The sequence below is a fragment of the Rhamphochromis longiceps genome, linkage group LG6 (genome assembly GCF_057381845.1).
Source record: "Rhamphochromis longiceps isolate RC_006_pf linkage group LG6, R_longiceps_female_GT1.1, whole genome shotgun sequence".
Lineage (NCBI taxonomy): Eukaryota > Metazoa > Chordata > Actinopteri > Cichliformes > Cichlidae > Rhamphochromis > Rhamphochromis longiceps.
Genome location: NC_140562.1, coordinates 23352453 through 23367193, shown reverse-complemented (window position 1 = coordinate 23367193; position 14741 = coordinate 23352453). Strand labels below are relative to the sequence as shown.

The following is a 14741-nucleotide window of genomic DNA, read 5'->3' as shown; positions in this document are numbered from 1 at the left end:
AAGCTGAAAGTCTGCACTTCAACTTGATCTAAGTTTTTTAATTTAAAATTCATTGTGGTAATGTACAAAATCAAACTTTAAAAAAAGTTGTCTCTCTCCTAACTGCGTGTATTGCAGTGTTTTGCTGGAAACCATCGGTCCTGCCATTCATGTGGGTGTTACTTTGACATGTACCCCCTACTCCTGCGGATCATGTACTTTGATGGGAACAGCTATCGTCTCTATACCACAATGGACCGTCCTCTCCCTTTTCTTCTTCATCCTCTACACCACAGATTTGAGCCAATGCACAAAGACCTGCCATCTTCAGAGGTTTACTGATGACTCTGCGGTGGTTGGATGCATCAGTGAGGGTGATGAGATGCAGTAATAGAGTGGTTGACTCTTTTGTCACATGGTGCAAGCAGAATCATCTGCAGCTCAATTTGACAAAGACCAAAGAACTGATTGTGGACTTTAGGAAGACCAGGATACCTGTGACCCCTGTTTCAGTCCAGGGAGTCGATGTGGACGTTTGTAGGACTGTAAAAACCTTGGAGTATGCATAGATAATAAACTGGACTGGGTTAAAACACATCTGCACTTTACAGGAAGGGCCAGAGTCATCTCTATTTTCTTAGGCGGCTTAGGTCTTTTAACATCTGTCAGACAATGCTCAGGACTTTCTATGGGTCTGCTGTGGCCAGTGCCATCCTCTATGCTGTTGCATGCTGGGGCAGCAGCTTGAGGGATGCAGATTCCAACAGACTCAATAAACTGATCAGCAAGGCCAGTAATGTTGTGGAGATGGAGCTGGAATCTCTTAGGGTAGTGTCTAAGAGCAGGATGTTGTCCAAGATAATGAAAATGCTGGACAAAACCTTCCACCCACTCCATGACATGCTTGCTAGTCACAGCAGCACGTTCAGTGTGACACTGAGATTACAGAAAGGCACAACTGAATGACACAGGAAATCATTCCTATCTATGGCCATCTCTCTGTACAACTCCTCCATCAAATGCACTGTAAACACTGCAGTAGTTACACCCTTTTGCACATCCTCGACAGTGAAAATAACAAATAACATGTTTTACAGTTTAGAGTAAAATTCCAATCATTTATATTTCACCTCTGTAATATTCTGGATATTGATAATTGGAGCTTTTTGTATATATTAGAGCTATTTCTTATATTTTGTAAACTTTGTAATATATTGTATTATTTAATTTAGTTCAGTCTGTTACTGTTGTTGTCTTGGAGCAACTGTAACCACATAATTTCCTTAGGGATTAATAAAGTAATCTGACACTAATTTCAGCAGAGTAATGCATCTTGCTACAAACTAAAAATGGTCCAGGAATGGTTTGAGGTTCACAATAATGAGTTTGAGGTGTTGACTCAAACTCATTTTTTTAGTCAACACCACAGTTGAGCATCTGTGGGATGTGCTGGAAAACAAGTCCTTCCATGGACATTCATGTCGAAATATATGCGAAATATATGAAACTATCTAATCTCTACGCCTGGTACTGCTTGAATCCACAGCACTCCCTCCTTCCTCTTACTCAAACTGAACAGTTTTGCAATACAAAATCCTGTCAGAGTGCTCTGCAAACCCAAGTTTTAGCATGCATGTTTTACTACAAAGCAAGGGAGGGCGTGAGTGGAAAGTAGGAAACAGAACATGATCTTGCTCAGCAGGAATTTACTCTTAACAAGCACCAGAGAACAGTGGAGAAAACAATTCTACATACAGTGGAAAGTCATCAGGTATGTGTGCACTAAAAAGTGTTTAGTTTAGTGCTTAATTTACCAGCTATATCATATGAAGAGTATCAAGTGATTACTTCACTAGTACTTTATAAGTTTATGTTAAGAAAAGTATTGTTACATTTCTTCCATGCTGATTGCTGACATGTCACAGTGAAATGTTTATAAGTGGGTAGATCATGATACAAAGCAAAAGCATGTAGTGAGGTTAATGTGTTAAGTTACTGCTCAGTGTGGACAACAGTACTGTGAGCTCAGAACATCACACTGTAACTTTAAGATGTCCAACTAGGGCTGCTGGAGTCTCCCGTTTACTTTGGATAAAGGCTGCACAGAAGAATTACTGAGGTATCTGGCCCAATCAGCTGTACTGAAATTATGTTAGAACACAAATAAATTATTGCTGGTTTAAAGGGGCAAAACTATGCAACCATTACTTGGTCTGTAAAGCAGTTTACAACAAACCTGAACAAGCTTAGAGGAACTGGGTAGCTTACTCAGGATAAATAACTGGACAACTGGTCCCCCAGTGCCTTTTTACTTCCTTCCACAGGAAAGACTAAGAAGTTCTATTGTATGACATCTTGATTCTTTACTCCACACCCTGTAGTACAGTACAGTACAATATAGCCTTTTTGTGAGTTGCTAACACAAGTTTACTCTTCTTGCTTCAGGTATGTGCTTTTCAATCTTTCCAACATTTAAAATTTTAAACTTGTTTCTGGATTGTGTAAAGTGTTAAAGAATTTTTTTCTGTCCACATTTGATCCTGCAGTGCTTTCTTTCAGAAGAAGAAGAGAACAAAAATGGGGTGCAGAAGAAAAGTGCTTCTTGCTGCAATAATTTTCATGCTTGTCTGCTATAAAGTAAGAATTGTGTTTAAAAAAAATATTCGAAGGTTAGAAAAATTATACATTTAAAAATGTCTTTTTAAATGTGATACACCTCAATTAAAGGTGGCCGCAAAGGATACAAGATTACTGGATGTCCAAAAGACCACAGATGTTGTAGATGACCAGTACAAAGGATGTCGTGAAGAGGCCATGAAGAAGTTCATCGAGTCAGACGTGTTAAAAAAAGAACTAAGCAACAGTGAAGGATTTCAGAAAGCGTGGAATAAAAGTAACGAGTGTTCAAAGCAGATCCCTGGAGGAAGAAAAGAGCATACTGCTGCACTTTCAGTCTATCTTAAAGCGGATAAATCGTTCATACAAACACTGAACAAAGCAATAGAGACAATGGGTGGAAATGTTAGCATCTATAAAAACCGATTCCAATTCAAGTCTCTTCATTTCCTGCTGATGGACTCCATGAGGCTGCTGAAGCCAAAGGAGTGCAAGAACTTTTATGTTCTGCTAAGTGGTCAAAACCAACCACAGAAAGGCTCCACAGTGAGATTTCCAAGTTTCACCTCAGCTTATTCAGATTATGAAGAGCTAAAAAGTGAAACTGATCTGTATGAGGAGGTCGTTTTAAATCTCACTTCTTGCTTCTTTGTCAACCTGAAAGACTATGTGTGCGGTCAAGAACAGGATGAAATACTCTTATCTCCAGCAGAAGTTTTCACTGTGCAACGAGTGAAAACAAAAACTACATCGGATGATGACAAATACCTTGAGATTGTTTTAAACCACTCAGGACTGAACAGCTCACACAACTGTTACATGTTTTCACGGTAAGATTCATATTCTCTCAATTAAAGTGAAATATTTTTCATATTAATTTCACAAATTTTGATCTTGGAACTGCAGTGTGGTGTTAAAGCTATAAATGTTTACCATTTAAAGCACATGAAAACATTTCGTATGTCCAGCTACTTAAAAAATGCATATGTATCTCAAATAAATTATAAATTTCAACATTTTCTGAATCTCAGAGGTTTTACCATCTGGAAATGTATCATGTTTGTGTTTTAGTAACTAAAAAAAAGATTTTACAGTAATCCCCCTCTCTGCTTTGTTTCCATGTCTTCAGGTCTCCTCCAGCTGCTGTCTCCACCCTGTGGCTTGTATCAGTGCTTGCGGCCTCATCTTTGTTTTCTTTAACTGCTTAGTAAGAACAGTTTCCTGAGTGTTATCATCTACAGTACTGCTTTGTTTATTCATTTTACAATTTGTTGGCACTTTATTTGGCAGATTGTAGTATCTATCAAATAAAGTTTTAAAGTAGGCTGCCAAAATATTATCAAATATTCTTTTCTGCTTGTCATATGTTATGAATTACAGACCCAATTCACATATATTATTTATGCGTGTGTTTATTATTTCTTGTACTTGTGTACTTTAAAAGAATGAAAACAAATGAGAGATGGGAATTACTTGCAGCTGTTCCAGGCTAAATTGAGACTGAGTATTGTGGAGCTTTAACTCCTCACAGCAGGAGTGTTTCCAGGATTTTTTTAATGGGCTGTCATGAGAGGACTAAAAACAAGGCAGAGTGGCACATAGAAAATCCAAATAATTGAGAAATTTAGTTTTTAGGTTCAGAAAATTGGTGTAGACCATGCTGGGTTGTCACATGTAAATAACCTGTGAGTCTGACGGATGAACTGAATCTTTGAACCAAAAAATAGAATTTAGAATCTTAGGTATCAGTTTTCTCTCTTTCTTTAATTAATCTGTGAATTCATCCATTTTTACATTTTTGTCAGTGAACATTTTCTAAGTTGAATATTGTTTACAACTTCCTTCAGTGTGTATATATCTGTAAATTACTAGCTCACAAGTTTTAGAATGCTTTTTTTAGTCGTTACAGTCAGCAATGCTCTCCCTCTCAAACTGCTTGTAAAGACACCACGCCTCAAGGATTCCTTCTGTTTCCCTATCAAATAAACAACATGCAAAAATCAAAAGGCTTTATAACAAATTTAATGTGATCACACAAACATTTTACCTACAATTAACGATTTTTTTTGTTTTGTTTTTACAAATATACACATTAAGTCCTACTTCCCCAAATTAAACACCATAATACGTCACTCACCCAGTAGCCGGACAATAATTACTGTCTAAATGTAACACTCATCATTAGACTTCACATTAATGACACACACAAACAAACATTCACACTGTAAAGGCTAAATATGTCTTTTTTTTGTATTCATGTGTGAGTCAGCAGCAAAATATTTAAATATTATAATACATATTATTATTATTAACAAATTACTTACATTAATACCTACATACTGTTAGAACACCTATATACAGAAAAACCACACAGTTCACACGGCACATGCTTCCTGCAACTACATCAGCAAGCACTTGTGAATTAACATGTACAAACATGAAACACAGGTAACATCTGAGCACCTCCAAAAACAGTGTCACTAAAACTGATTTAAAGACATTAAAGTCAGTAAAGCAACATTACTTTTGATGCTGAAGTTGATCAGAGCCACTGAGATCTACAATGATGTCAAATGTGTTAATGTAATCAAAACCAACAAGAGAAAATGAATTTTTTTTAGACCTTTTATAAAAAGTTCTCACTTTTTACCTCTGGGTACTCAGTAATGGAAATATTTAAAATTCTTTGTTATGCATTTATGAGAAATTAAATGTAGTCACAGTTGTATGGTGTGATTTAGTGCCTTCCCCCACCCCCCAAAAAAGGAAAGAAAAAAAACCCCACCACATTTGTAATTTCTCACATGATCACATAATTCAATTTATACACATACGCCCACAACATTCATGTAGACAAAGCAACGAAAAATATGAAGTTTTGACATTTTATTAACAAAAATATATTCAGAAACATGTCATAATAAAAAAAATGAAACTATTAAACATTTTAATGACTGGAAGGCAGTAATAGTAAAGCAAAACATTTCATAGTTATATTTATTCTAAAATTAGAATAATCCACAAGAGTCTTCATCAAAAAAATATATGTCTATGATGTATGTGTGTTCAGGATTAATGCACCATCGCTTCCTTTGTCAGCTGTCAGGCACAATAAATGGCCCAAATCAACAGCCAGGGCTTTACAACTACATACCTGTTTTTCTTTTTGTTGGTTTGTTTTTAACCACCAGCATAGAGGCTGTCATTCTTCTCGTTCTGCGCGCAATTTTAATCCTTCATAATAAGTAAGTAAAGATTATTTGTAGAGCACTTTTCACAGGCATTAAATTCACAAATCTATGTACAACAATTAAACAAAATTAATTACAAGAGAAGCATTTTAAAACAGAATCAAAATAAATAAAAACACACATAAAAAAAATTCATCAGAAGGCCTGATTAAATAAAAATGTTTTTCAATTTTGTTGTTTTTTTTTTCTTTTTAAAAAGACCTCACAGAGTCTGCTAAACAAAGCCAGAGTGTTAAACTGTTTCAGAGACCCTTGGTGCCACAGACTGAAAAGCTATCTTCCCCCCTGGTCTCTTTTCTTGTACGAGGGGCAACTAACAGACTTTGAGTCATAGCTGGACTGGCCATCGGGCATACCGGGCACTTGCCCGGTGGGCCGCTGGTGATTTTTTGTTTTTAATGGGCCGATAGATTTTTTTTTTTTTTTTTTTAATATAGGAAGGGTATATATAATGAAAGGTGTTGGATTGGCCAGTTAGTCATGATCGACTTTGGGCTGAACCAATTACAGCCGAGGAGGCCGGATGGACCCTCCCCCTTGTTTAGCAATCACGTGGCTTTCACGCATTGCATGCCGGGAACTCGTGGCAAAACAATCCAAGTACCGCATCAAATGCAAGCATTTGCAGCACCGCAAAACGTTCATTCTCCGGTTCCAATACCTTCTTGTTTTTTCTTTGCCGCACAAAAAAGGAATGTACAAAACAAAAGGAGAACAATGTCGGTCCGTACAAAGACAGACTTGACGAAAAGACAAAGAAAAGATACGAGGAAAAATCAAAGGAGTGAAAGGGTCAGACCCTTACGAGCACACAGAGTGGACAAAAGACGTCAGCGTGCTGCCCAACTTTCACCACGCTCAGATTTATAATTATACGGTTCTTGGAGTGAGTGCATACACTCATGAAGTTTAGTAACTTCAGGTCACTGCAACAAGCCCAGGTACAGTTTACCGACGGATGGGTACAGGACCTTGAAATGCACCGTGTAGAACGAAAGACCATCGTACGAACAAAGGTAAGTTTACCAGTCTCACAAATCGTCGTCATAAATACACATCGTTAACCGTTTATTAATATAACCTTTGAGCTCAACGGTAATTAATTAGTAGTGGAAATAATCTCTGGTAGAATTACAGAAATGTAGCAGTGACAATAATATTGTATGCTGTAATCGTACTGGACAATTAGTGATACAAAACAACTGTTTTATCCTGTGAATAAAAGTATATGTTTTTGTCAATGTACCATAATAACAGAAGCGAAGCGCAATATTGTGTCAGGACAATTTACTATTTATGCACAATAAACAAAGGAGCATAGCGACAATTTCTGTTCAGCGCCAGACTTGCTTGTAACCTATATCACCAATTATGTTATAAAAATGACGCATTAACTACTACAAAACTCTGACCTTTGTGGGAATGCTTGGAGCAGACTAACATGTGAGCTGGAGTGTTCTGGGACGTTATATTCGGCATATCCAGACCATCCGTCGGCTCTTACTTCGGAAACATGGCTTAAAAAATTTCTCTTCAACAACGTAATCCGATAAAAAAAAAAAAAACGATCTCTTTACCCATCGGCTTCCCGTGGCTGTCATGCGACCGGCTATTGCAGTTAATAATACAACAGCTTCTTGACATTTTTTGTGTTTCTTTTTATCACTGTGTGACTGATTTCAATTGAAAGCCTGCGTGCGCTAGTACCTCTTGCCACAAGTTCCCAGAATCCTTTGCGGTTTTACCCCTGAATGACCTCACATTTTCAATCTTTATCCTGGTGGCCCGGTCTCTAGTCAAAATGCCCGGGCCGATTTTTTGTCCCAGTCCAGCCTTGCTTTGAGTTTGTGAGTGAAAAAAAAAAATCCACAGGAAAAAAAAATGAAGCAATCAGTTCAAAATAATGTAAATGAAATAAATAATCCACAAATAAATAATTCACGTTTAGCTGGAGTGCGCTCATTGGATCAAAAATACCCTAACTATCTTTATTATTCAGCTCAGAGTTGGGTTTTGACCTGTTTCCACGAGTGCTCTTGTCTTTGCTCAGGATGCTGGTGCACACGCTGCTCTGGTGACACGGTCGAAGTCTTGTGCTTTGGAGCTCCAGCTCATCGTAGCTCGACACCCGGACAAAAGGACACCAGCGGAAAACCTGCTTGAAACCAGCTCGAAACCTGCAGCCAACGAAACGCTGACATGCAGTTATGCTCTGATTAGTGTTGGTGAGGTGATGACTGACTTGGACTCACCTGCTATTGAGGCAGCAGTAGATGATGGGATTGTACATGGTGGAGCTCATTGCAAGCCACAGCACTGACAGGTAAACCTGCTGGATGTACTTCCACTTGCTCAGACGCTTGTTGAGACCCGTCGCGATGAAGTAGACATGATACGGCAGCCAGCAGAGGGCGAAGGTAACCACTACAATAATCATCATCTTCACCACCTGCAGGACACAAGCCATCAGCAGGAGGGCAAATCAGTAGGCGGGCCCCCGCCCCCAGAAGACATTCTGACATTTCACAGGAAAGCGGAAAAGGAGAGGCACCAGTAATAAAATGAATGATGGCTTAATTCCGTTCAGCTGCTTCTATTTTTGGGTGCTGGTATTTTGCATGCTGGCTCGCTGCCACACTGTCGTGTCTCGCTGGGGCACTTGAAAAGAACAGAGCCTTCATTAGTGTCAGGAGTGACACGTGATTTTCCTGCTGTCAAAGTGCTGCAAACGGGTCTGTTTTACAGCACAGTGATTTTTGACAGACAGCCTTCTTCAGTGTGCAAAATGGCAAATGTAACATAAGTAACTGCGAGAAAATGTGCTGGTATAACATAATAACACAAAATCCTTGTCTGGGGAATTATGAGATAAACTCAGATGTGGCATCTGAGACAATACAACATGGGAAAAAATAATCAGAAGTTTTGCAGCAGGCTGGTAGCATCACAAAAAAACTACAAAAAAATGTTTTAAAAAAATATGTACAAATGACTATATATCATAATCCGAACCATGAGTAGAAACAGGAATAAATTATTCTTTCCAGCTTTAGTTTCTTAAAGGTACAGTAAAGGTGTCTTTAAATCACGGTGGTCTGGCAAATCTAAAGCAAATATTTGATTGCACAGGATTTTATTATATATGGGGATGTACCAGTGCAGTGAAGGATAGATGCATGAAAACTGGAGCTGAGAATATCTGATGTGCTGAAGGAAACCAAGACATCGAATCTTTTTAACAATAGTCTTTGCATAAATGATAGAACACTGACACAAGCCCTTCAACTGGAAAATTACCAGTTATTATTATTATTAATACCAAATGGTTCCAATTGGTATCAGTCAGTGAGGTTTTGATTAGGAGGAATTCCACTAGTGCTGAATGTGTTTTTTTTATATAAGCTCTGTAGCTTGGGAACGCCTTGGGGAAGAGATTGAGACCATTTAAGTTGTATAACTCTAAAGATGTAAGCGTGCAGCAGAAACTCAAATGGATGTGGGTAATTTGTTTTCTTTGTTTTCGTTCTGGTGTGTGTATGACCTCCTGCCTTGTTTGTGTATGTCTTGTCTTTTACCCCAGAATGGCTCTAATGAGAATGAAAATAAAGACTAAAGAAAGAAGTAAGCTGCTTTATTTGTCTTCCTCACTAGACAGTGAAACAAAAAAAATCTACATCTGAGTTGTCAGACCACAGAATATCTGAATAAAAATCTGATGTTGAGTTTGTAATTACCTATTGGCTGCTCACTGGGCTGAAACTGAGCTAAACAAAAAAGTGGAGGATGTAAAACTGAATCTGAGCTGATAGATACAGAGAAACGCTGTTGGATGATTGATTTGTCACTATACTTTATACCTTTCACACTACATATAGTTTAAACCGTATCCAGCAAATCTTCATATTCAAAAGCTACATTTTTGCTACTTTAGATTAATTCAACTTTGTCACACTGAGCAATTATTCCGTATTCAAACTTCCATACTATCCATACCTGCATCCTAAACATCATTCTTAGCAGGAGAAATATCAAATTATGAGTGCAAACATTTCTCTAAATGCTACTTAAGCATGCAATGTCTGGCACCGTGGTAGCTCAATGCACAACGTAGGAAATAATGAGTTTATTGACCATTTTTATCTCTCTGTAATTATAATTTCGATTCATTGAGTCCAGGATGGCTGTCATGAGGAGAGGGAAAGGTCAGGGATGACGCACCAGTACCCAGGAGGTTTCAGGTAGGATGGAAGAGAGAGCACCGCAGAACGCATCAGCAAGTTACAGCACAATGCAAAGCTGTGGGGGGTTAAAAAGAAGCAGGCAGCGATTCATGAGCAGAAGTGCATCTGCAACAGCATGCTTTCTTATCTGATGCAGTGCCATGAAATATTCTTAAAAGACTCCTGCAAGCAACAGACTTTTTTTTTTAACTTTATAGAAGTATGTGGTTGTTTTGTTTTCTGTCCCCAGTTTGCAGGAAAAAAGTGCCAAATATGGCTAAAACCATATATGAGATCATTAAAATCAAGCTGGGAAACTGTTGCTGGGTCAAAGACAAACAAAACCACAGATTTATTCCTTTTAATTCCATCCAAAACACCCTTAATCAATGAATACTTCCAGTGTCTGACCCTTAGGGTCCCTCTTTGAATAATCCTACATGGAGCATTTATCAATGAACTGACTTTAATCCCAGGCCCATCTTGATAGACGCTCGTCATGACATCTGCAATGACCTTAATCCCTGCTCAACCCAGCGCTCACAGTAGCTGCTGGAAAGTACACTGTGCCGTCTGGCTGAGGAGTGAATCGATTGCCTCCGGATCCCATCCTCTGCTATCAGGATGTGGCCAGTTTCTTTACTTCTGTGTGATCAGGCTGTTTCGACGTGTTGTGTTTGCAAAGGTCAACATTAGTGCCCGGCAATAAAGAGATAGCTTGTGCCGGTGCATTTGTCCTGTATATGGTTTTCAGATAAAAGCTGAACCTCTGCTGCGTCACATTTTACTGATCAAAGCTGGAGGCAGTCAGCAGACATGCTCGTATTTATTTTTTTATATATTTCGTTTGATTGTTCATTGTGTTAGGATTTCCTTTAAACCTGCAGATGTGTTATCACATTTTACTGATCAAAGCTGGAGGCAGTCAGCAGACATGCTCGTATTTATTTTTTTATATATTTCGTTTGATTGTTCATTGTGTTAGGATTTCCTTTAAACCTGCAGATGTGTTATCAAACATCTGCACTCTTATAGTTGTTGTGCACTAGCATATCATTGCTTCTCCGGGGATGTTTTAACACAGTATTAACTTAAAGCATTTCAACATTTCATTACTTGTTGTATCAAATTTAAGATGGAAAGACTTTGCATGTTGCATTTCAGTCACAGAGCTGGTAGTTTTCCACTCTGGTTTAGGTAAGTGTTTTTTTTAATATATATATATATATATACATATTCTCAAATAGGAGAAATAACTTTGCCATTTTTCTTGGTTAGCTACAGTAAACGTAGAAGACCTAACATTTGTCTTTTCTGTAAAATGTGATATTTTTTCCTTCACGCAAAACTGTGTTTTTATTACAGCCATTTACAAGTTATGTTAAATTCAAGTTTGTTTTTCCCCATAAACATTTTACACTATTAATCAAAAGTAAATCGTTAAGGCAGAGGATGAATGCATTGGATGAGCACAGTGATTACCTTCCTTTTGGCCTGTAGCTGTCCTTGGTAGTTATCAGATGAATCTCCAGGGATCTCACCTCCCCATAGTGTCACCCCCACAATGGTATAGGTGATGCCCATCACCACTAAGGGCAGTATGTAGACCAGAACTGTAACTATGATATGATACCTGTGCAAATAATGAAGCAGATGCCAAGCTTTTAAAGGAAGCTGTCTGACGTTGCTTGACCAAAGCAGCTTTAGTGGGAGTGATAGCAAGCTAAGAGAAACAAGACAGCTGAAATCTGAATTGATAAGGATGGTTAAGTTTTCAGAGAAAAACAGAGGAGGGTGTCAGTGTGATCTCACATGAAGGAGTCTTCGGCCATGCGGGGCCAGGCCACGTAGCAGACGGTCCTTTGGGGCAGAGTTCGGATGGTGGAAAAGTAGCAGAGCGGGAAGGCCAGAACCACAGCCAAGCTCCAGATACAGACAATGACCCCCAGAGTGGCTTTAGCAGGCAGACGAGGCTTCATAGGGTGGATGATCGCCATGTACCTACAACCGAGAGCCCACAACTTAGTGAGTGAGTGAGCTCAGCTATCAGTTGATGCCCACAAGTGTGAGTTTCTCCATGGTAGGTGGGATGCAAACCCTGAAATGGCCGTTACTGTGGCAGAATACTATGATTTACCCAAGACCTCATTAGACCCAAAGACCCATTTTCAGGCATTTAAAGTGTGTAATTCATCAGCTGTAGTTTATTTTTAAAGTCAGATTAAAGATGGGAAAAAATAAAACTGTAACAATTTTAAAATAAGTATTTTCAGACCAAATTCAGACAAAAAAAATAAACGAAACAGTAAATAAAATAACACTGAACACCACTGTTCAGCTGCAACTTATATACAGCGGGGGGGAATAATCTAACTAATCTAACCAAACTGAAAAAAAAAAAAGTGTTCGTAAAAAGAGGTCACCGAAAGGGCTCTTGCGTCTCTCCAGCTTAATAATAACACGGCCGTACCTGTCGATGGCGATCGCGGTCATGGAGTAGATGCTGGCAAACACGGCGGTGACTGGAAAGAAGTTGTGGAACCTGCAGTACACCTGGCCGAAGTACCACTCTCCGTGAGCCGCGTAGATGAAGTTGATGAGCGTGTTGAAAGCGGCCATGGAAACGTCAGAGAAAGCCAAGTTCAGCAGGAAATAGTTGGTGACAGTCCTCATCCGCTTGTGCGCCAGAATAATCCAAATCACTATCAGGTTCCCGAAGACCGCCACGGCCAGTACTGTGCTGTAAGCCACCGACCACAGCGCGACGCGCCACGGAGGCTGCACGAACTGGTTGGTCAGACCTCTGGTTGTGTTTTCCATTCCTCAGGTGTGCTCGATCCGATCTGTTTCGCTCAGTCTGCTGCTGCCAGAGGTCTCTACAAAGATGCGCCACAGACGCGCGACGTGCTCAAAGGACATGTGACCGGTGAGGCAGAGAGAGTTCTCCACATGCGTCTGCCATCGTTCAACAAATCAAACAAACATATAAACTCTCTGATCGTAGTTTTCACATTTTAGTCTGCACAATTAAACAAGCACACAGATTTTTAATGAGAAATTGATACTTTATTCTGTTCTGTCTGTGTCTGTTATTAGAAACACACATTGTTTTTGGTTGAAGTCATGGACCTCTTTAAGCTAAATCACATAATTCAAAGGCAAATAAACAACTAATTTAATAAATAACTGGGTTGCTATTTGGTATAACTGTTATTGGCTACTTGCACTTCCGCAGTACCATCACATCCACATTACAAGCCTTTGGAATTTATCACATTCCTAATTTCATATGGAAAAAGTGACAGACAACGAATCTGAAAGACAAGGAAATGTTCTACATTCATAAATTACAGACTGCTAATCACACTGGTTTAAATGACGATTGAGATTTTACAGTTTTTGTTTGTTTTTACTTTTCAAATTTTGTTTGTCCCTAGAAATGCATTTGTATTATCTGTGGTTGATGGTATTGTATGTTGCTTATGTACATTTGGTTTAAATGTAATAAATATTTTGGATATCATGTTGACACCCTTTTGGTATCCTGCATCCAGGTTTTGAAAGTTCTTTCTATTGGTGGAGCATCGCTGGTGGACGCTTACCACTGGTGGAACATGAAGATCCAGCATTTCGATGAACTGTGTTGATGAAAGCTTATCTGCTTAAAGATGTTGGAGTATTCTTGGTCAAACGTGACAATAAATGTTAAAACAAGTATATTTTTTTCCTTTTTTTTGCTAAAATTTTGGTCATAACTCCAGGAGAAATCAAATAAATTTCATTGTAAAATATAAAAAATGTTGCTGTAGCATTAGATCTGTCTGAAGCTTTAAATCAGCCTGAGGGTGATACTGTTAAATCCTTAATAACTGTTTCATCCAAAGCAAAGCTCGTGGTGTCAGGATTTTATGGGTTTGTCTGTATTATGTAAGAGGTTTAGCCAATGTGAGAGCCCAATAGGTTAGCCTGACTTAGTGGTTCATGTACAGAATCTGTTTGTAGAGAATAAAGCTCAGTAAAACCAGTAAGTGTCGAATATAGTCTCTTTAGGGTGCTACATACAGTATCTCACAAAAGTGAGTACACTCCTCACATTATTGTAAATATTTTGTTATATCTTTTCATGGGGCAACTTTGAAGATATGACACTTTGACACAATGTAAAGTAGTCAGTGTACAGCTTGTATAACAGTGTAAATTTCGTGTCACCTCAAAATAACTCAACATACAGCCATTAATGTCTAAACTGCTAGCAACAAAAGTGAGTACACCCCTAGGTGAAAATGTCCAAACTGTGCCCAAAGTGTCAACATTTTGTGTGGCAACCATTATTTTTCCAACACTGCCTTACATCTGTTGGAAATTGAGTTCACTGGAGCTTCACAGGGTGCCACTGGAATCCTCTTCCACTCCTCCATGATGATATCATGGAGCCGGTGGATGTTAGAGACCTTGCCCTCCTTCACCTTCCATTTGAGGATGCCCGACAGATGCTCAATAGGGTTTAAGTCTGGAGACATGCTTGGCCAGTCAAGTACCTTTACCCTCAGTTTATTTAGCAAGGCACTGGTCTTTTTAGAGGTGTGTTTGAGGTTGTTATCATGTTGGAATACTGTCCTGCGACCCAGTTTCTGAAGGGAGGGGGTTGTGCTCTGCTTCAGTATGTCACCGTACA

General features: G+C 38.8%; 2 protein-coding genes across 2 annotated transcripts; one reads left to right on the top strand and one right to left on the bottom strand.

Moving 5' to 3' along the window:
* Positions 1-1659: 1659 nt before the first annotated feature.
* LOC146667983 (ecto-ADP-ribosyltransferase 4-like) lies at positions 1660-4584 on the top strand. Its single transcript, XM_085408559.1, has 5 exons — positions 1660-1750; positions 2043-2424; positions 2526-2616; positions 2707-3425; positions 3725-4584. The coding sequence occupies exons 3-5, from the start codon at positions 2557-2559 to the stop codon at positions 3801-3803; spliced, it is 858 nt and encodes a 285-aa protein (XP_085264685.1). The 5' UTR covers positions 1660-1750; positions 2043-2424; positions 2526-2556; the 3' UTR covers positions 3804-4584.
* Positions 4585-7824: 3240 nt separating this feature from the next.
* Positions 7825-12886, bottom strand: LOC146667982 (neuromedin-K receptor-like). The gene is made up of 5 exons (XM_085408557.1): positions 12537-12886; positions 11879-12067; positions 11549-11699; positions 8099-8295; positions 7825-8023 (listed from the first exon to the last, which is right to left on the bottom strand). The coding sequence occupies exons 1-5, from the start codon at positions 12884-12886 to the stop codon at positions 7825-7827; spliced, it is 1086 nt and encodes a 361-aa protein (XP_085264683.1).
* Between the last annotated feature and the right edge of the window lie 1855 nt (positions 12887-14741).